General features: G+C 45.0%; 1 protein-coding gene across 4 annotated transcripts; it reads right to left on the reverse strand.

The window, feature by feature from the left end:
• Window positions 1-26,898, reverse strand: RNF41 (ring finger protein 41). Of its 4 annotated transcripts, none has more exons than XM_082666940.1 (7): window positions 26,729-26,898; window positions 24,110-24,293; window positions 9,413-9,525; window positions 5,412-5,683; window positions 4,578-4,713; window positions 4,051-4,154; window positions 1-3,249 (listed from the first exon to the last, which is right to left on the reverse strand). In XM_082666940.1, the coding sequence occupies exons 3-7, from the start codon at window positions 9,500-9,502 to the stop codon at window positions 2,898-2,900; spliced, it is 954 nt and encodes a 317-aa protein (XP_082523066.1). In that variant the 5' UTR covers window positions 9,503-9,525; window positions 24,110-24,293; window positions 26,729-26,898; the 3' UTR covers window positions 1-2,897. The 4 variants fall into 4 exon arrangements, with proteins under 4 accessions (XP_082523066.1, XP_082523067.1, XP_082523068.1 ...); XM_082666941.1 differs by having other exon boundaries at window positions 26,759-26,882; XM_082666942.1 differs by lacking the exons at window positions 24,110-24,293; window positions 26,729-26,898 and adding an exon at window positions 10,962-11,010.
• Window positions 26,899-26,925: the final 27 nt, after the last annotated feature.

Genomic DNA, 26,925 nt, shown 5'->3' on the forward strand with positions numbered 1-26,925 from the left:
ATGAATACTGTTTCCAAAAAACCAAATCTACCTTAAAAGGAAGATTTGGCATCATTCATGACATTCAAAAGAATGAGCAGCAGGTTCTAAAAGTAATTTTGAAGCTTAAAAAAAAAAAAAAAGCACTACCGGTCTCATTAGAGTACATATATTGCCACTTGTGCTCTATACTGTGATACGTTCATCAGTATCTTCTAATCAGACCTCGTATGTATGAAAGTGTAGTAAATTCAGTGGGCACAGGAATGTCCTTATGCTTTTCTTTTTGGCGCCACTAAAGTATCTAGAGTGCTATTAGATTTGTGTTAGGTGCACGATAAATGCTCAACAAATTTATAATATGGTACACTGTGGTAAAAGAGTTTTTTTCTCATGATAGGGAGGTGGCAGCAAATGCCTACAAAAGGGTTTATCAAGATTTGACAACCACAGCAGGTGCAGTCATTCCAGGTTCCTTTCCTCCTGTGTACTTTCTTGGTTAGGAGACACTGGGGATGGAGGCTTCCCTGCCTTCAATGGAATCCCAGATTCCAAAGCAAAGGTGTTTGTGGGACAAGGGGGAAAGGTACTTGCATATCGTCTATAGAAAATGTCCGCAAATCCCAGAACACATAGGGAAGACATGGATTTGGAGCAAAGGTAAACCCTGAAAAGAGCACAATTCAGATGACAGGTGAGAGTGCTTCAGCTGTGCAGAACAGGAGTCAGGAGAGAAGGATGTAGGAGGGTACACAAGGCAAAGAAGATATGAGGTGCACACTCCTCCCAGATAGAACTCCTCCTAAAACAGAGGTTAGTTCTAAGACAAGAGTAGGTTACAAAGCAAGGAAGAAGTCAGGGGAATTAAGGTGAGAGAAAGGCGAAAGCAGAGGAGAACCTTCATGAGGGGAGTGATGTGAATTAAGAATTGAGAGAGTTGAGTAAAAGATTTATTATTAGTGCAGTCAACACCATGGAACAGCACATATATAACACAACTAGCAACCTGCAGAGACACTAGTGCAAAGGGTAGGGAAGCCTTAACTGAGCTTCCTGGCTCCATCTTAGGGTGACAACAGGAGGGTATGGGCCTGGGTAAGGCAGGCAGGGGCAGAGGGGAGTGGAAGAAATGTAGTAACCAGACTAAGTATAGCAGCGTTTTCAAATTCCTGAGCACAATGTCCTGGAGCTGGAACATATGACTGTTCCTCACCCCCTTCAAGCTGTATTCCCTCCTCCCCACAGTTCCAGTGGAGCCATGACCCAGCTACCCAGACCTACCACAAGCTGGCCTGGAAAAAGCTCCAAAAAGAGAAGCTTTATGGCCTCTCTCTCCAGCCCCACTTCCACCTGCATATCACGATAATCATACCCACTATTCCTCCCCTTCTCTTACTCTGCTAGTCACCCCAGGGATTAAGGAATGCCCTGGGCATCCCGAAATGCAGCTGAAGTCCTAAGGGGATACGGGTGAGACAGCACAGCCTGTACTCAGACATAATTTCTATCCCATCTTGCCTGATGAAGCTTAGAACCCAGCTATATATATATCTCCAAGGAAACCGGGTGTTGGGGGGAGTGGCGGGCAGGATTTCTTCAAAATTAATACTCGAAGTCCAGAGTTTTACAGTGAGACCCTAGATGGGCTGGGAGCAAAGTTCTCCAGAGGGCACAGCCATTGATGCGGGACTGTCACATCCATCACTGGAATAGAGGAAGCTCCTCATCTCAGATGGGCTATGGAGGACTGGGGCAGACTTCAGTTCAGCCAAGGGCTCCCTTAGCCTTTCCTATATTAAAGCCAAAGGTTGTGCTGAAAAGGAAAAACATAAGACAGACCCCATCCCCGTCCCACCCTATCCAAAGATCCCCACAATAGGAACAGCAAAAGAAAAGTTTTAAGTTTTGTAAATTTTTTTTTCTTTTTCCTTTCTTAAAAAAAAAAAAGTAAATAAATTAAATTGCCAACAATGTGGCTGGGCTGGAAAAGTGGGGTAGCCATAATCAGGCCATTCTTAAAAAAGAAAAACTGTGAGGGAGGGAGTGAAATATAAACAAACAATGGCCAAAGAAAATTATCAAAATAACTAGTTACAATCACAGGGCTGAGAGAGAGGAGTCTATGAACTATTATGGCCTGTGCCAGAGGCAGTGCCTACCCAATTTCAGCAAAAGCCAGAGAGCTGCTTCCTGCTGAGCATATTCACCCCAATGGACTAACCCCTCACCCTAACCCTGTCATTCCCTAATCGTGAGAAAGTGTAGGAAAGAAGAGCTCATCTGGAAATTTTCGGCATCCCCACCTGCACACCTGCAGACCCGGCGGGAGCCCACACCTTTAAGGTGGGCTGAACAGGGTATTGCTTGGCACAGAGGTCCAGTCTTCCCCTAAGGGCCACCAGCGATGGCCTACTGGCCTCATTATTTCTAGGGTTTTTTTCCATCCTTACCATTTCTTTAGGATGTCTGCTCCCCAGAGCTGCCCCCTAAATGCTGTTTAGAGAGTCAAAGGCCTGCCTGCTCTGGATTCCCTGGTTTTGGAGGAGGGGAACAGTTAGAGATGCCTCACTCCATCCTGATCCTCTAGAGAAAATGAGTATCTTTGTGCTTTCTGAAAACATCTGGAACCAGGACCCTAGGCAGGAAAACAGAAATAGAGGTGGGGACTTTCCCAACCAGATGGAAAATATACAGACATTTTAGGGGAAGAAATTAGGCAAATGGAGGGAATCTGGGTTTCCCACCTGAAAGCCTGAGCAGAGTGCCCTGGGGCCCTCTTCAGTGGCAGAAGAGCAGGGAGATGTGTGGCTCTAGCGTTAGCCACGGAATTAAGGAAAGTGGGGAGGACTCAGGGCCCCGCTGCTGGAGTGACAGGATTTTCTGATTTTCATCTCTTCCAGATAGCCCGTCGAGATCTCCTATATCTCTTCCACGCCATGCGCAAATATCATGACAAGCCCTGGCTCCTGCACCATGTCATCACCCATGTGCTGGTTCTCACAGGCCATCACGACAACAGCCTGCTTGCCAGGGATGCGCTTGGCCACGTAGTTCTCATAGTAACGCCGGTTCATCTGTCTTGTCTCTAGTGTGGCCAGACCCTGGGGCCAGCTACGCTCATGGGCATTTTCGATCAGCTCGTTGACAATAGACGCAGGACAGCCACTCTCCACCAGGGAGCGCTTGATTACAGCCTGGAGTACAGCATCTGGGGTGGAGATCATCCCTCCCCAGCGGGTCACTCGTGCCGGCTGCAGGGAGTTCACCCACCTGTGTGGAGGGAGTTGGAGGTGGTCAGTCCAGCTCGTCCCCTTTCTCTGCATTGGCTTTTCTCCTAATAGGAACGACTGCCTGCTCTGCACTCAACCTAACTCGATTCCTCCTTCTTTCCTTCCATCATTAGTTCAGAAACTCCAGATCTTTCCCTAGTTGGTCCCATCCGAGTGTCACCACATGTTACTCACCAGATTAAACTCCACGAGAGTAGGGTTCCTGTTATTTTTCTTAAAAATCCCAATACTTAGCACATGGTGCCTGGCATGTAGTAAGTGCTCAACAAATGTGTACTGAATGAAGCAATTATTCCTCTATACTGTGTCCCTCGCAGCACTATTTGCACTATACAGACTGACTCACAGTTTAGTCTATGAACTATGCAGAACTCCAGAACTGAAAGGGATCTTAGACTTCGCTTGTTTACTTCACTTGTTTTTGCTGTATTTTAGATCACTTTCCTGGATTTGTACTCTCTTCTTCTCTGAACTGTAAGCTCCCTGAAGTCAGGGACAATATCTTCTCTTTTTGGTCTTCCTAGCACTCCCACAGCCTTTAATACAGGGCTTTGTACATGTGGGTACCCATCTAACTCTTGGGTAAGCTTTCCCTTCCAACCACCCAAAAGAATATGAGATCCTCTGCTAGGGTTGAAGGTTATCGCCTCCTCCTCTGGCCCTGTTCTTCATCCCAACACCTGAGAAGCAGTGGCCCCAGCCCAGGCCTCTTCTTACCCTCCCCCCAGGGCTCAGTGCCAGGACGTGGGATGAATGACTCCACGTCCTGAGTGACACTCACTCTAGGATCTCGTTGTACTCAATCGTCTCCTCCAGGCTCTGAAGGTTGGGGTTGACACTGCGAATTGCACGCATGTACGCCTTGAGAAGCTGGATGTCTCGTTTCTGTGGGCGGGGGGGGGGAGGAGAACAAGGGATAATGGCTAAGACAGACAGTAGATGAGAGACAAAAGTTTGTCTGAGAATGAGGGAAATGGAGAGATCTGAGGAACAACCAGAGTGGAAGCTTCATGAAGACAGGGATACGACTGTATCATTCCCAGCTGTATCCCCAGTGCTTAGCATAGTGCCTTCAAGGGAAGGCATTTGATAAATGTTAAGTAAATGAATGCCACTGATGGGATGAAGGGAAGCAAGAAGAGCTCCAGCCTGATTCACTGCTATGCACAGGCAGAGTATCCACTGACCAGGCTCTCAAGCGCACGCACAGATCTGCCACTCACATCCACGCCTGCCACCCACAGGCCACGGGCGCGAGGTTATCTGCATGTGAAAGACGTGTGCTGCCCTGTGTTCTCTGCGCCCTACCTGCTCTGCCAGCTGGTGTTTGTGTTCTGCTGAGGTCTTTTCCAGCTCTGCAATTCGTGTCTGCTGCTGCTGTACCACTGAGCGCAGGTGCTTAATGCAGTTGTGGTTTGGCAGCTCATCTTTGGGCATCTCCAGGCTGCCACCCAGGGTGGGAAAAGAACAGGATAGGAGCATTAATGGGACATGTAAGCAAAGGCAGATAACTGCTGAGAGGGCTTTTTCCTACCTGAAATGACTAACATTCATTCATTTCCAACATTCAGGCGCCCTCTTGCTTATTGCCTTCATTTCCTTCTCCCCAGCTCTCCCTCGTCCCTTTGCTGTCTACTTCCTCTGGGCCTCTTTCCCTGTCTAAGACAGTGTTTCATCTCCCACGTGGCTCTCCTCTCCTCCTACAGATTCTGCCTGTGCACTCATTCCTTCTGAGAATCCCTAGATTCACAGCCCTAGCTATCAGTATTTAATCAAATATTTCACACCCCAAAGAAAGAAAAAATAGGACAACAAGGAATATGAGAAGCCTGGATATTAGAGCAGTCAATCTGACAAAGAGAAAAGTAGTACTGGATGAAAGGGAGGAATAAAGTATATCAGTCTTTAGTGGTATCACAGAGATTGCTGAATTGCTGTCTCCCTTCTTTCATTAAAGCAAGAGCAAAAAGATCGTAGCTCGGAAAGCAGCACGGGTGAGATCTTGGAGCAGGGAGCCAGGGGGGCCAGGAACACTCCTTGCCTGCAGGGGACCTCTTCAGCTAGCGAGCAGGGGATCCAGAGACAGGGGTATAAACGGGAAGGCCCTTATCTGTGTGGGCGGAAGAAGGGCAGGAATCTTACCCACAGCCCTGTTCACAGGTCACAGGCCGTTTTGGGTTGTGCTCACAGTCACTGAGGTGAGACATGAGGTTGTCAAGCCGGACAATAGCACTGCAGCCAAACACAGCGTTGTCGCAGGCGATCTGCAGCTTTGACAACATGTTCCGCATGATCCGAGGTACTGGGCGCAGGTGGGCGACCGTCACAACACTCCGGTCCACCGGACACGTCTGCTGCTGAGAGAACCACTGGGTGATGCAGGCGTTGCAGAAAGCATGCTCGCAGTGAGGCGCCTAGACGGGAGAGCAGCGCAAAAGGGGCACAAGAGAATTAGCAGGAGCTAAGAGCCTGGGTACGATTAACTCCGCAAAGCCAATCAAGCCTCTGCGCAGCTTCTAGGACCAGAGGTCCCTGGGGTCACAGCAAAATATAGATCTACTATGGGCAAGGCATTGTGGCGGACAGGCTTCAGATATGTTTCCTGTGCCCAATAGTCCAAATGGATTGTGACATAAGACAAACAAGTAAAAAGTTATATAACAGTAAGAGATATAAATAATATTCCAGGACAATGAGAGAGAGGACATAAGGTAGTCAATTTTTTTTTTTTTTTTTTTTGCGGTACGCGGGCCTCTCACTGCCGTGGCCTCTTGCGTTGCGGAGCACAGGCTCCGGACACGCAGGCTCAGCAGCCATGGCTCACAGGCCCAGCCGCTCCGTGACATGTGGGATCTTCCCAGACCGGGGCACGAACCCGTGTCCCCTGCATTGGCAGGCGGACTCTCAACCAGTGCGCCACCAGGGAGGCCCAGTAGTCAACATTAATTGCCAACTGGATTACATACTCAATAATTGCCAAAGAAATCCAGAGGAGGGTGAGATCTTTCCAGTCTAGGTCAATCAGGGCAGGTATTTATGGACAGGACAGAATCTGATATGGGTCTTGAGGGATAAGTAGAGAGGAGGCGGGGGCAGAGATTTACTGGCAAAAGTTCAAAAAAAATTTTTTTTTGGCCACACCAAGTGGCTTGCGGGATATCAGTTCCCCGACCAGGGATTGAACGTGAGCCACAGCAGTGAAAGTGCTGATTCCTTAACCACTAGACCACCAGGGAACTCCCCCAAGTTCTTATTTTATGAGGCCCAACCTGAGGCGTTGCCCTGAGTCCCAATGACCAGGGCTACCCTCCAAAACAGGACTAGATTTTTGTAGAATCACATTCTTTTCAGTTTCACAAAGATCATATTTCAGCCTACTTCCTCGATAATGCAAAGAGAGAGGACTCTCTGGCCTCTGTGGAGATACAATCTGGCCTCCAGCATGGGACAAACACAGTAGGCACTCCCTAGATGTTGATGCATGGATGAATGACTCGAGCACTTATTATGTCCCAAACATTTTGCTACATGCTTAAGATAAAAAAAAACAGACAGTTTCTGCCTTCAAGATGCTCACAGACACCAAAGACTGTAACACAGAAAGGCTTCATAAGGAAAGAAGTCATTCTCAATATCATTAATCCAACTGTCAGTACATTTTTATTTTTCACTTAAAGACATATTTGATTCTTTTCAAAATCTTATAGGCCCTCTCTCCAAAAAAAAATCCTGTTTGTCTACTTTTCCCCGTCTGTACTGCCGATAATCCAGTTCAAACGATCATCTCTCATCTATATTATTATGTCTTCTAACTGGTTTTCCTACTTCTACCTTGCCTCTTTATAATCCATCCTACATTCAGCAGCTGTGATTGTTTAAAAAGGCAAACTAGATCATGCTTAAAATTTTACAATGGTTTCCGATTACACTTAAAATAAATCCAAACTCCTGCTCAGGACTTATAAAATTGTTTGATCTGGCCCTGTGCCTCTGGCCTCTCCTCACCTCACATCATGCTCCCAGCACTGACTTCAGCCATTCTGGCTTTCTCTCTGTTCCCTGTCCACACCCTGCTCATTCCTGTCTCTTGCTTTTGCTGCTCCCCTTTGCCAGAATGGCCCCTTATCATTCAGATCTCAGCTCAACTGAACCTCTTTGGTGACCTTCCTATCTAAACCTGCCACCTCTGCAGAAGTATATAGAATGCAGTACCTTTTGTGTAAGAAAGGTAGGCAAATATACATATACATTCATACTTGCTTGTATCTGCCCACACACACACTGGAAGGATACCAAATAAACTAGTAAAAATGGTTATCTATGGGGGGATTAGGTGGACTGGGACAAAGATGGATGCAAGACTGTTCACCATATCTCTTTTTTTTTTTTTCACCATATATCTTTTTATACTGTTTTGACTTCTGAACCATATGAATTTATTATCTATTCAAAAAATAAATAAATATGATGTAGGGAAATCAGCATCCCTAGCAGAGGCTTTCTACCCTTGGAAATGTGTCTGGAACCTGGCCTGCTCCTCAGAAGGTAAAGCCTGAGTCCGGGCGGGAGGGGGGAGGTTCTGCCTTAGTCACCAACTGCCACTGACTTCTCCACATGTGACTCACCTCAAATGATAGTGCTAGAAAACAGACAAGGCCCTGCCAGGGTGGGGAGGGAACTGACATACCCCATGACCTCTTGACACCACCAGGAGAGCTTGCTCCACACCCAGCCAATCTGCTTCTAATGGTCCAGGGCTAGCTGCCACTGGAATGCAGTCTGATTTTCATTCAGCTCAGGCATCTGTTCTCCTTTGGGTAGTTGAAAACTGGAGAGTAAGAATAAACTCCAAGAATCAAGGGGAGCCCCAGGGAGTGGTATTAGCAGTGAGTGGGGGAAGGGTCATGCGACCTCACTAACTGGTGTCCTGGTTTGGAAAATGGGATTATCTCCAGCTAGCCAGGAGCGGCAGAGGATTAATTGGTATTTACAGAGTATAGGCAATAAGGACCGTGCAGAATGGTGTCCCATGAATACAACGGTTAAGAATTCATCTCACTCATTATACTTGCCTGGTAATCATGAGCTTCTCCTCATACCTGCCCCAGGAAGATACAATTATCTCTGGTCTGGCAAAGCCGGTAGAGAAATGACCTAGTGAAGGTGGCAGCTTTCATATCAAAATGCAGAGTACATGGCTGCATCAAAAACTTTTTTTTTTTTCAGTAAATCCCAGGAAGAAACTAGGTCAGTTCACACAGTTCCCCACCTGCGATTTGTTAAACAGTACGCAGGCCCGCAGGAAGACCGGCTGATTACCTGAAACACTGTATCATGAAAATGGAGAGAGAACTTATTAGAAGAGTCCAGGAGTTCAGTCATGGGTAGGAAGATGGAACCTAGTCAGAGCCCCTGAAGAGAAAAAGAAGCTACCAAACTACTGTCAAGAGGACAGAAACAGTTGACCATTTTACAGCACACAAGTCTCACAGTGACCTCTGAAGAAAATCTGAACCACTGTACTTCTGTGGTGTCCACCTCTCGACAGACTCTGGAAGGCCCTATTCCTCTCGTAGCGGCCACTGCTCCTTTGCACCAAACCTCTATTCTGTGTGTGTCAGGAGTGCGGGGAGTGGAGGAAGGGGGACCTGAACACAGTGGCCCCATTTCCTATGAATATATATTTTTTAAATTTCCAAATGTTCCAATTATGTTTTTCTTTTCATATATATAAATTCATTTATTTATCTATTTTTGGCTGCGTTGGGTCTTCATTGCTGTGCACAGGCTTTCTCTAGTTGCAGAGAGCAGGGGCTACTCTTGGTTGTGTGCATGGGCTTCTCATTGTGGTGGCTTCTCTTGTTGTGGAGCACAGGCTCTAGGCACGTGGGCTTCAGTAGTTGCAGCATGTGGGCTCAGTAGTTGTGGCTCGCGGGCTGTAGAACGCAGGCTCAGTAGTTGTGGCGCACAGGCTTAGATGCTCTGCAGCATGTGGGATCTTGCCAGACCAGGGATCAAACCCGTGTCCCCTGCATTGGCAGGCGGATTCTTAACCACTGCACCACCAGGGAAGTCCCTGAATATTTTGTACTAGCTCCACTGCCATCTACTGCCCCACCAAACCTGCCATCAGACCGACTCACCTGGACTGGCTCCTCCAAGACTCCACTGCAAATAGGACAGATAAGGTCTTCGTCAACATCCCCCTGGAAACGGGTTACATCATACCCCATGTCTCATCACTGAAACCCAGGTCCTGGAATGAACAACAGAGGAAAAAAGAGGCCAGTTCAGAAGATTACAGGTATGTGCCAACTTGATCTCATTGCCAAGATTCGTTCATTTGTCCGATAAATATTTGCTGAGAGCTTACTATGTGACAGTCATTTGGGTGGGGGGGGGAGCTGACTCAAGAAATTTAATTCTAATGAGAAAAGATTTTATATAAATATACACTTAAAATATGAAGTGATAGGCTTCCCTGGTGGCGCAGTGGTTGAGAGTCTGCCTGCCGATGCAGGTGACGCGGGTTCGTGCCCCGGTCCGGGAGGATCCCACATGCCGCGGAGGGGCTGGGCCTGTGGACCACAGCCGCTGGGCCTGTGCGTCCGGAGCCTGTGCTCCGCAACGGGAGAGGCCACGGCAGTGAGAGGTCCACGTACCGGAAAAAAAAAAAAAAAAAAAAAAAAGAAGTGATAAATGCTTTTAGGGTGAGCACAGGGCACTATGAGGCCAAGAGATGTGGATACCTGACCCAGGCCGAAAGGAGAGGGAGGCTGAGAAGTTTTCCAGGACACCAGTGGGACGAGCAAGAAGTTAGCTAGGTTGTGTGTGGGGGGCGGGGGGGAGCCAGGGCAGGGTGGGGCATTAGGGTTTTAGGCACATGAAAGAGCATATTAAGAGCCCAGAAGGGAACTTCCCTGGCGGTCCAGTGCTTAGGAATCCGCCTTTCAATGCAGGGAACGCAGGTTCGATCCCTGGTCCGGGAACTAAGATCCCATGTGCCCTGGGGCAACTAACCCCGTGCCGCAACTACTGAGCCCACGTGCCACAACTAGAGAGCCCACATGCTCTGAAGCCCACGCGCCACAACTAGAGAGAAGCCTGCATGCCGCAAGGAGGGGCCTGCGTGCCACAACTAAAGAGTCCATGTGCTGCAACTAAGACTCGACGTAGCCAAAAATAAATAAATTAATTAAAATAAATATTTTTAAAAAAAAGGTAAGAGGGGATATGATGAGTTCAGGCAACTGTAAGTGGTTCAGAAAAAGTTCGATCTGAGGGGTGCAAGAGAGGGAGTGTCAAAATACAAGGCTGGAAAGGCAAGTAAGGGCCAGGCCATGAGAAGTCTTATGTAAGGAGTTTGGACTTTACCCTGAAGGCTATGGGGAGCCACTGAAACACTTAAAAGGAATGATGTGATAAAAGTTCTTTTTTAGAATCACTCTGTAAACAGGGGTGAGATTAGAGACAGGAAGAACATCTAGGCAGGAGAGAAGTAGTGAGAGTCTGAATTTAGGTGGTGGTGATGGGAGGGAAGTTCAGGAGAACAAAGACTCAAAGAGCAGCGAGGCTGCCATGCCCCTTCTTTGGGCTCCTAAGGGTCAAACCCAAACAAGACATCACTGAACAGTAAGTGAAATTCCCCTGTGGACATCCAGCCAGTGGGCTAATTGGAGCAAGGATGGGTACCTGATATAAGGGCAGACAATCTGCAGACCAGCCATCAGCTGTGATGTCCTGAAAAAAATGAGTTGAGTCAATCATGTAGTTCTCAGGAATTCAGAATCAGGCTGTTCAATTTAAAAGGGTGGGGAGTGAGGGATTTCCCTGGTGGTCCAGTGCCACGGCCCAGGTTTGATCCTTGGTCAGGGAACCAAGATCCCACAAGCTTCGTGGCATGCCAAAAATTAAAAATAAATAAATAAAATTTAAAAATAAATAAATAAATAAAAGGGTGGGGAATGGGATGGATGCAGAGAGGCCTTGATAGGTCAAGTGCAAGCTAAAGTACAGCACTGGACTGAGTCAAGACTGACTGGATTTAGATGCCCGGTTCTACTACTCATTAGCTGTGTGACCTTGGGCAGGCTTACGTATACTTCCTAAGCCTGCATGGCTTTTTTCTTTTTTTTTGCAGTACGTGGGCCTCTCACTGTTGTGGCCTCTCCCGTTGTGGAGCACAGGCTCCAGACGTGCAGGCTCAGCGGCCATGGCTTACGGGCCCAGCCGCTCCGCAGCATGTGGGATCCTCCTGGACCGGGGCACGAACCCGTGTCCCCTGCATTGGCAGGCGGACTCTCAACCACTGCGCCACCAGGGAAGCCCTGCACGGCTTTTTAAACAGATAACATTGGTATAAGTAACAACAGAAGTGACTCTCACAGAGTTGCCCTCAAAGAAACAATACATATAAAACATTTAGCACAATGCCTGCTGGCACATACTAGGCACTCAATACACAAGAGTAACCATTATTTAGGTATACATTTTTTTTTTTTTTTTTTGTCCAAGCCACACGGCATCTTTGTTCCCCAGCCAGGAATCCAACCCGTGCCACCTGCAGTGGAAGTGCGGAGTCCTAACCACTGGACTGCCAGGGAATTCCCTATTTATGTACATATCTAATTTCTACTACTTGATTAAAAATTCCTTAAGAGTAGGAACTCAAGTGCTACATCCAATTTAGCACCAAGCACAGTTCTTTACAAAACAGTAAAATGTTTGGTGTGATTAAATGTTGCTTTAACTGGAAGTTTCCCAGCAGAGTACAGTGGACATGTATTTTGCCTACCTAACATCCCATTTTCTGTAAACAGCATCACAATTTTCCTTCAGGAATCAGAACCTGTTTCCTAGTGGACATGTGACCCAACCTAGGACAGTGAGAGAGATGCCTGGGACTTCTACTGGAACTCTCATGGTGTTTGCATAGCGGTAGGATGTACAATTCAGAGTGGTCAGTGGCCATCTCTGCCATTAATGAGGACAGCCTACTTACAGAATGACGCCATAATTGGGAATTCCCTGGTGGTCCAGTGGTTAGGGCTCTGCACTTCCACTGCAGGGGGCATGGGTTCAATCTCTGGTCGGGGAACTAAAATCCCACATGTCACACAGCATGGCCAAAAAAAAAAAAAATGATGCCATAATGAAGAAAGCAGAGCTGAGAAATCAAATTCAGGTGAAATCATTTGAGGGCCTGGATTCAGCCATGCCTGACGCCACAATCATTTTCTGAACATAAGTTACATGAGTCAGTAAATTCCCTATTATGTTTAGGCTGGTTTGAGCTGGGTTTTTATCTCTTTAAACTGACAAAAATCCTGATTAATGTAGGCTAATGGAGACAAGAAATCACAAGGCTCACTTTGGAACCACTTATTTTTCTTTACCCATTTTGTATAGGAACAACGATACCCAATGACACTGCTACAATTACACTGACCTCCATCACCACCACTTCTCTGTATTCTTGTTCCTCCATCTCTAGGGCCTAAGTTCAGGGCCTTGGGCTTACTAACAATCCCCCTGAAATTGTCACTCTAAACCACCTTGGTCTGGCTATCTTCCTCTAAAATAGGGATACCCATCTATTTGTCTCTCCTCAGACCTTTGACCTTCTGTTCCTATGCCAACATTCCCTTGAATAATCCATCAACAGTAATGGATTAGAGTGAGTACATGAAGGGTAATATTAAAGACATCATAAAGTGAAATGTGAAACCCAGAACTAAGGCCCCTTGTGATTCTCCTTGTTGCAACTCACTGAACTGAACAATGAGGACAGTGGTAAGACAGCCAAGAGCAGTCCAGTGTCACTGTCCTGTGGACCTCCACTATTGAGAGCTGTAGTGCAGACCATGGCATTGTTCACTTTAGGAATTCTACTCCCTTTCTCTTTCATCCACATGGCTCCAGGAGAAGCTGCCTCACTAGTACTGTGAGACTTTAACCTAGGCAGCAGCTGACTGGGACAAGGGTGAGCATGCAACCCAAGCAGGGCCAATGGATCCTATCTCTGAGAATTTGAGCTTGATACCAAGAAAGATGAGTTGGTCTTTCTTTGCCTGTCATGTGGACTGAGGAAGACAAATCTACAGAAGGAAAGAAAAGACTGAAACAGACACAGTGAGAAAGGCCTGGATGAGAGCTGGAAAGTCCTGAGGCTTCAGAGTGACTGGTTTGTTCCCAAGACCCAGTTGCCTTCCTATCTTTGGCTTCTGCAAGACACCTCTTTTTTTTGTTTGTTTTTTCTCGGTACGCGGGCCTCTCATTGTTGTGGCCTCTCCCATTGCGGAGCAGGCTCCGGACGCGCACGCTCAGTGGCCATGGCTCACGGGGCCAGCCGCACCGCGGCATGTGGGATCTTCGCGGACTGGGGCACGAACCTGTGTCCCCTGCATTGGCAGGCGGACTCTCATCCACTGCGCCACCAGGGAAGCCCTGTGTATCCTCTTTTTGCTTAAGCTTTGAGTTGGGCTTCTGTACCTTTTAAAATTTTATTTATTTATTTATTTGGCTGCACCGGGTCTTAGTTGTGGCAAGCGGGATCTTCGTTGCCGTGTGCAGTATCTTTAGTTGCGGCATGCAGGATCTTTTAGTTGCAGCGTGTGGACTCTTAGTTGCGGCATGCAGGATCTAGTTCCTTGACCGGGGATCGAACCCAGGCCCCCTGTATTGGGAGCACGGAGCCTTAACCACTGGACCAGGGGGGAAGTCCCTGCACTTCTGTATCTTACAGCCAAAAGAATCCTGGCTCAAACAACAACAAAGAGACAGCATACAGCATTAGAAGTTTGGAGAGGGATAGTTTAAATTAGGACTAATGAAGGCGCTAGGACACTAGGATTAGAATTAATCTGAAAGCTATGGGAGCACCTGAAGGATTTTTGTTGACATAAATTTACAGGGTTTAATTTTTTATCTTGACAATTTCAGACTTACAAAGATCCCATATATCCTTCATACAGACTCCCTAAATGTTAACATTTAACCACATTTATTTTATCATTGCTATATATATACACTGATAGATGGATAAAAATTTTCTGAACTGCTTAAGAGTAAACTGTAGACTTGATGCTTTTAACCCTAAATAACTTTACTGTGTACTGTATTTCCTAAAAAGAATATTATTTTATATATTGATAGTAAGATTATGAAAATCAGGAAATTAACATTGATGTAATACTATATTTACAAACCTTTTTTCCAATTTTTCCAACTGTCCCAATAATCTCCTTTAGCAAAAGAACATTCAAGATTATGCTGAATTATGTTATGCACTGAATTGTCAAGCTTCTTTAATCATTTAACTGAAAAAGTTACTAAATCTTTTTTGTCTTTCATAAATTTGACATTTTTAAGAATACACACCAGGTATATGAGAATGTCTCTCAATTTGGATTTGTCTGATGTTTCCTCATGATTAAATTCAGGTTTCATTTTGGGCAAAAATAGCAAGGAAGTGGCATCGTGTTCTCAATGCATCATATCAGGAGCACATAATGTTGATTTGTACTGTTCCTGGTGATACTAACTCTGACCCTTTGGTTAAGTGCTGTCTGTCAGGTTTCTCTACTCTAAGAGTTATTATTTTTTCCTTTGTAATTAGTATAAATGTTGTAGGGGAGATTCTTTAAGTGTGTGTACACCTGAAGGATTTTTAAGAAATTGACATGATCAGCTTTCTGTTTTAGGCTGGCAGATTCTGGTAACTGTACAGAAAATATAGGGGGTAGGGAAGATTAGAGAAAGTGAGACCTTTGTAGGAGTTTATTTAAAATTCAGATTAAGAAAAAGTATAAAGGCTCAAACCAAGACATTTCAGAGAAGGAATCAGGAATCAAGCAGTCCAGTGGTTGGGACTCTGCGCTTCTACTGCGGGGGGGCCCGGGTTCGATCCCTGGTTGGGGAACTAGGATCCCACAAGCTGGGTAGCGTGGCCAAAAAAAAAATAACATAAACAAATAAAAATTTAAAAAGAAGGAATCTGAATCTATATTAGTTCAGGAAGTAATAAAAAGATGACTCTTTTGTTTCTGCGTTGGCTAAGTAGTGGTGAATTCTTATTTACCAATATAAGAATTAAAAAAAAAAAAAGATCTGGATGGGGTAAAAAAACAATGATCCTAGTTTTAGACATGTACAGTTTGAGATTCCAAGTAGAAATCATGAAGGTAGTAGCTGATGGGTTTTCAGAGGCCACACAGGGAAAGTATACAGAATGAAAACGGAAAATAAGGGTTGGTCTGAAGACTATAGAACCCTGGGGAGCACTGACTCTTTGCTTATTTTTTTAGTTTTTCTTTTTTCACAAGTATATATGACTATATTTTCATTTTAAAAAAATACAGCCTCTCGGGACTTCCCTGGTGGCGCAGTGGTTAAGAATCCGCCTGCCAATGCAGGGAACACGCGTTCGAGCCCTGGTCTAGGAAGATACCACATGCTGCGGAGCAACTAAGCCCGTGCGCCACAACTACTAAGCCTGGGCTCTAGAGCCCGCGAGTCACAACTGCTGAAGCCCGCACACCTAGAGCCCGTGCTCTGCAACAAGAGAAGCCACCGCAATGAGAAGCCCGCACACCACAACCAAGAGTAGCCCCCGCTCACCACAACTAGAGAAAGCCCACGAGCAGCAACGAAGACCCAAGGCAGCCAAAAATAAATAAATAAATCTATATTAAAAAAAAAAAAGAATATAGCCTCTCTTCCCACCTTCCTCTCCCCATCCATTGACTGGTGAACATTCATTCTTTCAACTGCCCTTCTTTGCTATACAGATTCTTCTTTCGGCTGTGCTGCACTACATGGGGGATCTTAGTTCCCCAGGGATCGAACCCGCGCCCCCTGCAGTGGAAGCACGGAGTCTTAACCACTGGACCTCCAGGGAAGTTGCACAGATTCACGTATGAGTAAGACAGATAAGGTTCTTTCTCTCATGTAGTTTATATTCTAGTGGTAAGAATTTCCAATCCACCAGTCTAAGCCTTGATTACAACGTATTCTGCCATTATCCTCTCATGACTGAAGTTTGCCTGACTGCCAAGTGTTCCCCTGAAACAAATCACGTTGCAGTTAACACCCCTTGTAACAAGATTTTTTGGAGCACAAGAACAAATCTCTCTCCTAGGACAGATTCCACTGAGAGGTGGAACTGCGGCACTGAATGGTGTGCCTGCTATTTGCTTTCCTAGACACTTCCATAGGATACTCTGGAAAGGCCTTTTCAATTTACACCACCAACAACAGTGCATGAAAATACTTTATCAGTGACATTTTAAAAGGGGGACAAAAAGGAGCCTGCAAAAGAAGACTGAGAAAGATTGGCCAGAGATAAGAGAAAATCCTGGAGAGAAGATGGTCACAAAAGTTAAGGGAGTTGGGGGTGTAGGGAGCGGGGAGGGAAAGGGGAATGCTTGTTTCATGAGCAGAGTTTCAGCTTTGCAAGATGAAAAAGTTCCAGAGATCTGTTTCACAACAATGTGAATATACTTAACATTACTGAACTATATACTCTCAAAAATGGTTAAGGTGGTAAATTTTATGTTATGTGTTTCCCCCACACACACACACACAAAAGCTAAGGAAGTAGAATGCTTAGAGGGAAAAGAAGTGTCAAAAACTGCAAACACAAGTCAAATTAAAAAAAGCAAAAACTGCCAGGATGTGGGACTGTGGACACCACAGCAGAAGGCGGTTCCATGGAGTTGGGTGGCACTGTGGCGAGCAGTTTCAGTGAGGCACTGGTAGTGGAAGACAGACTGCAGTGGCTCACAGTGAACAGGTGAGACAGAGAGATGGGGACTGAAGACAACCCTGTCGAAAGCTTGATTTCCAAGGAAGGAAAAGAGAGAGAACCAGCTAGAGGAGCACTGGAGGCTGAGGAAGTGGGTTGTGTAGGGGTGTTTTTCCTTATGATGAGAAAGGCTTGAGGATGTTTATGAACTGAGAGGAAAGCACTAGTGAAGAAGGAAAAGTAAAGATGGGAGAGAATCTGGTCACTGGGGAAAAGGTAGGAAGGAGTTCTGGAATTATGTTAAACAGGAAGAGGGACACACTTAAAGCAGGAAAAAAGAAAAGATGGTACCAAAAGAGGCCCAGATAGTTTTTCAAAAATCACACCCGTAAACTTTTAAAATTCAGATAATCACTTATTCATTTAAGTGAACAGTGAAGGTATAGTTATGCTTAATTATGGTGATGTAAGCCCATCTGATGGAATAGCATATCTATTTTTATTTATTTATTTATTTATTTATTTTTGCGGTACGCGGGCCTCTCACTGCTGCGGCCTCTCCCGTTGCAGAGCACAGGCTCCGGACGCGCAGGGTCAGCGGCCATGGCTCACGCGCCCAGCCGCTCCGCGGCATGTGGGATCTTCCCGGACCGGGGCACGAACCCGTCTCCCCTGCATCGGCAGGCGGACTCTCAACCACTGCGCCACCAGGGAAGCCCAGCATATCTATTTTTAAATGATGCTTATGAGGAATATACAGTAACATGATACAATAATAGATGAAAAAAGTAGTACACAAATTTGAATACAGATCTGTTTAAAAACGTATATATTGGGCTTCCCTGGTGGCGCAGTGGTTGAGAGTCCGCCTGCCGATGCAGGGGAGACGGGTTCGTGCCCCGGTCCGGGAAGATCCCACATGCCGTGGAGCGGCTGGGCGCGTGAGCCATGGCCGCTGAGCCTGCGCGTCTGGAGCCTGTGCTCCGCAGCGGGAGAGGCCGCAGCAGTGAGAGGCCCATGTACCGCAAAAACAAAGCAAAACAAAAACGTATATATTTATAAATAATCCATGTACAAAGAGACCAGAAAGAATTATCAAAATAACAATTGTTTTATTTAGGTGTAGGACTAAGAATAATGTTTTTCTTCTATTTTTAACTATCAAACATTTTATTGAGCATACATTTTTTTGTCATAATTCAGCTTTAAACAGTCTTCCACAAATATGGAAAAAAATTTTTTTCAATTTAGAAATTACTTAAGAGTAAAAAGTATAGGAATGTTTTTACTTTTGAAGTTCAGGAATAAAAGGTGACAGAATTTGATCTCACCCAGAAGTTTTCCCTATTGACTTAATTCAGACAGTCTTATTTTTGCATTGAGAGTTAGAATGGACCATAAGAGACCATCTAGTTTAACATCCCAGGGCTGGAATCCTCTCCACAGTACCCAACAGTCACTCACCCTGTGCTTTGACAGTCCAGGGAAAGGCCAAGATAGGGTGCAGCAGGAGCACAGATGAGAAATATCTAGCCTAAACTCAAATCTCCCATAGCATTCTAGAATGCCTATGTCCCTCTAAAACAGGGTACCCGGAGCTTCACCTGTGGACTGACCAATATGAACACAATGGGACTATTAGCACCTTTCCTCTCTACTTCAATTAATGCAAACTGACACTGGTTAGTGCTGTTCTGGATGATAGCTACCGCCATTCTCATAGTCAAGACAAACACACAGAGTTGGGATGAAAGGAAGGCACAAGAGAAAGAGTCAAGAATAGGTGCTACCTGAGACAGCCTCTACATGATAGCAAAAATATCACCAAATATCCATAATTCACCTGTTGAACTGCTAACTTTATAATATCTACCTCAAATAAACAAATTGTAATCTGGTTTCTCTACAATAGCTATTAAATCAATCAGAGGAAAAAAATTATTGCTGCCTTAAAATGAACCAGGTATGAAGTCTTCCAAGATACACTAAGAGAAAAAAACTACAGTATATAATAGTACATGTAAATGTGCCACCATGATGTGCCACATAAATGTGCCAAAAATAATATGTATGTGACTATGCTTTCATATGCATGGAACTCTCCACAAGGATACATAAGAAACTGCCAACAGTGGTTGCTGCTGAGGAAGGGTCATTAAGGGACAGGAACAGGGGGAAAATTTTAATTTCCTCAGTTATCCCTTTGTACCTTTGAAAAAGATTTTCTCTGTGTGTTCACTCAATATTCAAATAAAGAAATAAATTTATAATTATCCTAAATTGTGAAAGTATCAATATTAAGATTAAATCAAAAAATATGTCCAAATACTCAAGGTCACATATACTATGTATGTCATTTATGTCATATAACATATACAACATATACATATAACATGTAATATACTATAGCAAGGTCTGGAAAAAATGTACTCTTGCAAGAAAAAGTTAATCAAGGTGAATCATAACAAAAAACCAATGTCCTAAAAAAGCATATATATATATATATATATATATATATATATATATATATATATATATATATATATATCGGGCCCAGCCACTCCGTGGCATGTGGGATCTTTCCGGACTGGGGCACGAACCCGTGTCCCCTGCATCGGCAGGCGGACTCTCAACCACTGCACCACCAGGGAAGCCCCTAAAAAAAGTATATTTTTTTACCTTTTACCTAGCAATCCTAATTCCAGTAACTTAGCCTAGGGAAATAATTACACAAGTGTACAAAACAATATACTAAGTTGTTTATCTAAACATTGTTTATAATAGCAAAAAAAAATCAGAAATGACACAAATATCCAGTATAATTCCTTACATCCATAAAATGGGATACAATGTAGCATTAATATAACTTAGATATATTTGTTTTTATTAATATTTATTTATTTAGATTTTTTCAATTTATTCATTACTTATATATAAGTAAAATAACACATACATATTATATATACTATAGTGCCATGTTTGTTAAAAAATTTTATGTGTGTACACACTTATATTGGAGAGCATCTAGAAGGATATATATTAGAGAAGCTGTCTCTAAGTGTAGAATTTTAGTACTTTTATTTTATTTATTTTTTGCGGTACGCGGGCTTCTCACTGTTGTGGCCTCTCCCGTTGCGGAGCACAGGCTCTGGACGCGCAGGTTCAGCGGCCAAGGCTCACGGGCCTAGCCGCTCCGCAGCATGTGGGATCTTCCCGGACCAGGGCACAAACCCACGTCCCCTGCATCGGCAGGCGGACTCTCAACCACTGCGCCACCAGGGAAGCCCTATCAGTACTTTTAATTTCACTCACAGTTTGTTTTTTGTTCTTTTTAATTTTATTTATTTATTTTTGACTGCGTTGGGTCTTCATTGCTGTGCGCAGGCTTTCTCTAGGTGTGGCGAGCGGGGGCTATTCTTTGTTGCAGAGCACCGGCACGGGCTCTAGGCACTCAGGCTTCAGTAGCTGTGGCGCACGGGCTTAGCTGCTCTGCTGCATGTGGGATCTTCCCGCACCGGGGCTTGAACCCGTGTCCACTGCACTGGCAGGCAGGTTTTTAACCACTTTGCCACCAGAGAAATCCCTCACAGTTTTGCTCTTAGTTTTTCCTCCTCTTTTATTTTTTTTTAAACAGTGATCATGTTTTACTTATATAATTAAATAATAATTAAATCAATATTTATTATTTCTATATGCTAGCCACAATTCTAAGCATTTCTCGTGTATTAACTCAACTAATTATTAAAATAACTCTATGAGTTACTCTGTGTGAGGTCGGCATTACCATGATCCACATTTTACAGATGAAAAACAGATGCAGAAAGGTTAGAAAGCTTCTTCAAAATCATATAGCTAACAGGTGGTGGAGACAGATTCCAACCCAGGCAGACTGGCCCCAGAGCTCAAGCCTTTAACTGCAGTGCTAAACTGCCTCTCAAACTGAAAAATGGAAGTTGCAAAAATAGTATGGTTCCATTTTGTACAGTATGGTCCCATTTTTATAAAAACTGTTTTTTTAAAGTGGTATATGTAGCGTATACATTTTAAAAATCTAGATGCTGAGATTATACTTTTGATCTATGTTATATATTTCTGCAAGATTTAATTATTTTTAAAAATCAGCAAGGGGCAAAAATTAAAACAGTACCCTTTTCTCCCTTGTTGCTATGGGGCAATGCAGAAAGCAGGCTGAGAGCCTGTATTGTATAGCTTCACTGTGCTTTCATTTTAAAACAGTGCTAACAATGTTATCTTAAGGGGGAATACAAATTCTGAAAAGTTATCATAATGGGGTCTCAGGGGATCCTACATCGCCAAAAGAAACAGCAGAGAACTTCCCCAAAGAAACAGCCTCAGTTGGTGCAGAGATGGCCAGAGGGTGTGGGAAGCCACCAGCCAGGCTTAGGAGTTGCAAAGTTCCTACTATAAAGTCAAGGTTTACAAAACTCTGCAAAGATGCTGGGCATTGTTCTTTCTAAATAGAAACCTCCACTTTATCTGCTTGGAGATGCTCCTGTTTTATCTACCCTCCTATAACTATATCCTTTCAGAGGTGTGGCCTCGAGAATTAAGGGGAAATTTAGATTTCGATTCTGATTAGGGCATTTCCTATTTGTCATCTATGGGAAACAAATGTTGAAGTGGTTATACACAATCTTGGAATCTAGCTCCTTGCCTCGTCTTGCCCTGCCCCTAAGTAGACAGTCAAGCTGACAGGCTAGGCTCCTTGACTATTCCTTCTACCCTCGGGGACTCTCAACACTGCTGTAGGGCTGTCACTGGGGTGGGTTATCATTTCAAGGGGGATGCAGTACAAGAACTCAACCACTCACTGCCCTAGGGACAGAAGCCTTAATAAAACCAAAACCACGGGGACCTCAAGAGTCACAGCCAGTGACCACATCCACTGGAAGCACAGTTTCCTAGATCTCCTCCTTGAGTTACGGAATAGGAAAAGGCCTTGGAAGGTTTTACTCAAGTTGGGGAGCTGAACTAAAGTAGCACTGAGGTGTCCCTTTAGACTTATAGGAGTTCTGCCAAATTCCCTGATTTGAACATCCTGAACCCAAACCCAAAACTGCATTCCCAACAGGCCAGAACCAAACCAGGTAATTATGTTGCTATACTTCCTCACTGTTACACTGGGATGTCTCTCTATATTCCTGGTCAGCATTATTATAAAAATGTGAGAACTTTATTAGACCCCTTCCTATACCCTTTTAACTTACTGTTGCAGTTGTTTTCACTGTTCTACCCCTAGAGAGAGCTAGGAATTCAAAACAGATTGTTTCTGGGCTTCCCTGGTGGTACAGTGGTTAAGAATACACCTGCCAATGCAGGGGACACAGGTTCCAGCCCTAGTCCGGGAAGATCCCACATGCCACAGAGCAACTAAGCCCGTGAGCCACAACTACTAAGCCTGCGCTCTAAAGCCCACAAGCCACAACTATTGAGCCCACATGGCACAACTACTGAAGCCCGTGTGCCTAGAGCCCGCGCTCCGCAACAAGAGAAGCCACTGCAATGAGAAGCCCGTGCACTGCAAAGAAGAGTAGCCCCCACTCGCTGCAGCTAGAGAAAGCCCACGTGCAGCAACAAAGACCCAATGCAGCGAAAAATAAATAAATTTAAAAAAACAGATTGTTTCTAACAGAGCCTGAACATTTATCCTCCCTTATTCAGGGTTTCTTGAACCCACGTACAGGTGTACAAACCATGCACATTCACACACACACACACACACACATACATAGGCGCACACACACGAAACGTTACAGCAACCACTCCAACCCATTTAGAGTAACTGGGCATGCTGTCACCAATTCGTGGCAAAAGCATACAGGTAAAAGCCAAGTATATGTGCTGTAGTCTCCTTCTAATTCTCTCTCCTCCATGCCCTAAATACAGCAAAGGTGCAGAGGGCTGAGGATTCAGCCCAATTACTACAAATCACCAGACACATAGGAAAAGGGCCCCATAACCTGCCCCAGTGTAATGAAACAGGTGACTCCTAGGAATTTCACCCTAGTGAAGAAAGTAGGTGGTGGAGGGTGTCTCACAGGTGTCCCTAAAACATTTCATCTTATCTCTCTGTCTCCCAATAAAGAAATAGATCTGGAAAAAAAGAAAACTGAGTTGAGAATCTAGAAACCTGAGTCCTAGTTCTAGCTATATTACCGACCAATGTGTAGCCTTGGGCAAGTTACTTAACTTCTCTGGGCCTCAGTTCTCTTTACTCCACATGAAATGAAACATCTGAAACTACATAAATTCTACATAAGTACAAGAATAGGCTAAATTAGGGGATAATTATATGATAAAAGGTGCCCTGGCTTTATGAGAGCAAAGTCTGGCCTTGCTCTCTTTTGGCAACTCTCTTCACTTTCTAAGTGAAAAAAGTGGTCTTTTTCATTTAAGCAGTAGAATCCTTATAGTGAAGTTACTCCCCCTCTTAGAGAACTGAGCTCTTAGGAACTCAGGTTCCTCATTGCCTCTAAAGTCCCATTTAATTCCAGAATGCTGTGATCCAGACTAGATTTAGCACAGGAGATTTTTAAAGTTAGGCTTCTTCAGCACGTTTTAATTGGTTCAATTTAAAAAAGAATCCAGAGGGCACACAATTCTTCCAGAACTCCCAACTAACAACTCTAACACCTAAAGTGAGGCTTACCAGGCCTCAAAGACCAGCAAGGACCTCCCACTGGATCACCAGCACCAAGCACTATTTGTGTGGTTACCCCAAACCTCATCTTCATCCTATATACACAGCCCCCTTGCCAGTATAGACATGTAAAAGAAACGGAAAACACAATCCTTGTCCTCAAACTAAGTGCAGGCTTCAGCCCAATGGCTGAGTACACAGGATATAAAACACATAAAAAGAGTAAAATTTACTAAGCAATTTACCAACAAATAAAAGTTAATAGTTCACGTAAGACATAAGTATGCAAAGAAGAACAGATTGATGTGGGTTAATCACAGAAAGTTTTATGCAAAAAAGAGTTTTGAGAATCAGGTTTTCAAGAGCAGAAGGAACCCGGATTGGCAGAGAAGAGGGTTCTAGCCAGGAATGGGATTCTGAATCAAGGCTCTTTACCTTCCAAGTGTTGGGGGCAGGTTCCCTGTTCACAAGGCTCCAACCCCCTGATGCTTCCACTCAGTGCCACTCAGGAGACGTTCCCAGTAACCCATCTTGTTGGCTATTCTCCGACTGAGTCTTCCTTCCTAGGGACAAGCTCCATTGCCAAGGGGATGGATGTGATGTCACAATCAGGAGCACTCTATTAATAGGAACAAGGAAGAAAAAGGTGAGTCAGGAGAACTACCTGCACTTGGCAGTGAAACTAGACAGACTGGGATCTGGTGGTTGGTTGAGGAGGACGAGACAACTCCACTAAGAACTATAGGTTTCAAGGCTAGGCATCCAGGCTACCCTCTAAGGAGTGAGATCATCAGCTAAGGAATCACACGCACAGACCAGGTGATTCAAACATAGCTGAGAGGGGGAGAGAAAGGGACAAGAAGAAAGGTAGGGAAGAGGAGCTGTTTGAGATAGAAAAAGGTTCTTTTATTCAGTGCATACAACTAAAAGTAATGTCAATGAGTCTAAATCTGTGGCTATACAATGCAGAGAGCAATGAAAGCTTACATGCACAGTATGATGCTTTAATGTTTCCAGAGTGCTTTCACATAAATTATTTCATATAAAAAGAATTCTGTCCTACTCTCCACTTGAAAAATACTGTTTCATAAGAAGATGCTCAAGAATGTTGGTACAGGTGCAATTCTACTTCCAAGTCCAGAAATATTCCTGAGGGGATCAGGCTTTAAAAGAAAAAAATGAAGAGGCAGTGAATCAGGAAATTATTCTAGGGTAGGAAACTGGAAAGACTACAGGTAGCAGTATGATTAAGCTGACCAGACTCTCATTACTAAAAGGATGAAACTAAGTAGAAGGAGACAAGGCTTCAGACGCAGAATAGAAACTATTCAAATTCCTTTCCTTACCTTCACATCTATCAACGTTAACGGCTATCTTAGAAAGGATCACGATTTTTAGTCATAAAACAGAGACCATTTCATCCTGAGTCTGGTATACGTGCTCATTAGTTTACTATGTTCATCAGCCATAACACATTAGTGTGGTATTTTAAAACTAATCAGAGGATAAAAGTGCAAGGCCAGATCCACTTTCTCTTCCCTGTAGTTGGAGGTGGGGGGAAGTTGATCTGTCTCTCCCATCCATAATACAGAGGAGGGTATAATGCTTCTTCCATTTGACCACAGCAACAGCCTGGCACAAGCACCTGCACGTCAAGAAATGCTTCCAGGAGCCAGTGCTGTTGGCTATGTTCAGTCTTCCAGTGACAAGTTTCAGACTCAGAAAGCAAACAGTTATCTAGCCTGGGAAAACCAATCGTCCTTCACTGCTCCCTTGACCAGAACAAAACAGGATTTTTCAACTGAGAGGAGGACCAGGAGTCAGGAGACTTGGGTTCTGGTCCCAGCTCTACCCACTGTATGGCTTTTAACAAGCCATGTATCCCTTCTGTAATTTTCAATTTCTTCACCTGTCAAGTAGGGAAAATGATAACTGCCTTATCGACCTTACATATTGTCCAGGAAAAGCAAATGACATAATAAATGTGAAAGCATACTGAATACCGCTATTCATAGGTAAGGTATTTGTAGTAACAGACTGCAAAATAAATTTAGAGTACTGAGGGCCCATGAGGAAATGCTTGAAAGAAGCCTGTTCTTTCTTTCCCATTACTGGGAACCAGACACAGCCACAAAGCCAGCTGGACACACAGGGCAGTAACATTATTGCATCACTCAGATTCCCTACCATTCCTATCTGGGGATAACTATCAGCCTGCAACATTATCAGCTTCTTGCTCTATTGTCAGACTAAAACCACCTGTACAGGAAGGGATTAGACTATCACTACCACAGCCCAGTCCCCAAGAACAGTGATTCAGTGGTCTCTAACAGCCACATTTGCTACTAGGTAGAATGAAGTCAGTTTCTGAATGGAGATGTCTGTCAGTCCCTCAGGCAAAACACCCTCACCCCTCTCAGCTTTCTGCTCCTTCTCCGGCCCCCTCCTTCCCAATCCTCAATTTCCTCTGCGTTCTGGTTTGGAGAAGGCTTTCCGGTGTGTGAAGTGTGTGAAGAGGGACTGGCAATCCAGGGCAGGGATGTAAGGAATGTGAGATTCCTTCATGGAGGGGTGGGAGGGAGACGGGGGAAGGAATGGAGGAGGAAGACAAGGCTGTCACAGACAAGGCATGGGAGAGGAGCCAAGCTATGGCGCTTCGAGGGCGGGGGTTCAGGTTCCGACGCCCCTGCCCACACTGACCCCCAGTATGTTCCCTGCCTCCCCTTCCGGCCCGTCAATCATTGCCCATTTAAACACCACGTGGTTCCCCCAATTCGCCCCCCTCCCTGTCCTCCAGCCAGCCCAGGCCCCCTCCCGCACTTCCTAAGGCTCCCCCACTCCAATGGACCTCCCCAACAACCCACCCATCAGCGCCCCTTTATCACCTCTAGACTCCTCCCTATTACTGCTCCCTTCCTCCATTTTTCATCTTTACTCCCATCCCTCCTCCTGACCTCCAATAGCTCGAACCCCCGTCCCAACCCCCCTGGGACCTTGCCCCCTCCCCTCCCACACCCTCTTTTAGGTGGGAGCTCGCGCAGGCGCCGTACGCACCGCCCTGGAAGCGGTCTGGACTCTCCGTACCCAGGCCTGGCTGGAGCTGAGGCCGCAGCGGCCAAGGGATAGCCAGGGTGCCGGGTCCCAGCTTTTCCTGGGAGGGGAAGGGGAAGGGGAAGAAGACGAGAGATGGTTCCGACCACTCTTCGCGGTGTGGGACAGATCCCTTGCCCCGCCCACCGCTGCTACGCAAC

Source organism: Grampus griseus (assembly GCF_964374135.1).
Source record: "Grampus griseus genome assembly, chromosome: 11".
Lineage (NCBI taxonomy): Eukaryota > Metazoa > Chordata > Mammalia > Artiodactyla > Delphinidae > Grampus > Grampus griseus.

Coding starts and splice junctions, on each gene's coding strand:
- RNF41 (XM_082666940.1), bottom strand. CDS start 9,502: ATGGGGTATGATGTAACCCGTTTCCAGGGGGATGTTGACGAAGACCTT. Junction 4,714..5,411: donor ACCTGTGAACAGGGCTGTGG/GTAAGATTCCTG, acceptor CCTGGGTGGCAG/CCTGGAGATGCCCAAAGATG. Junction 4,155..4,577: donor AACACCAGCTGGCAGAGCAG/GTAGGGCGCAGA, acceptor CCCCGCCCACAG/AAACGAGACATCCAGCTTCT.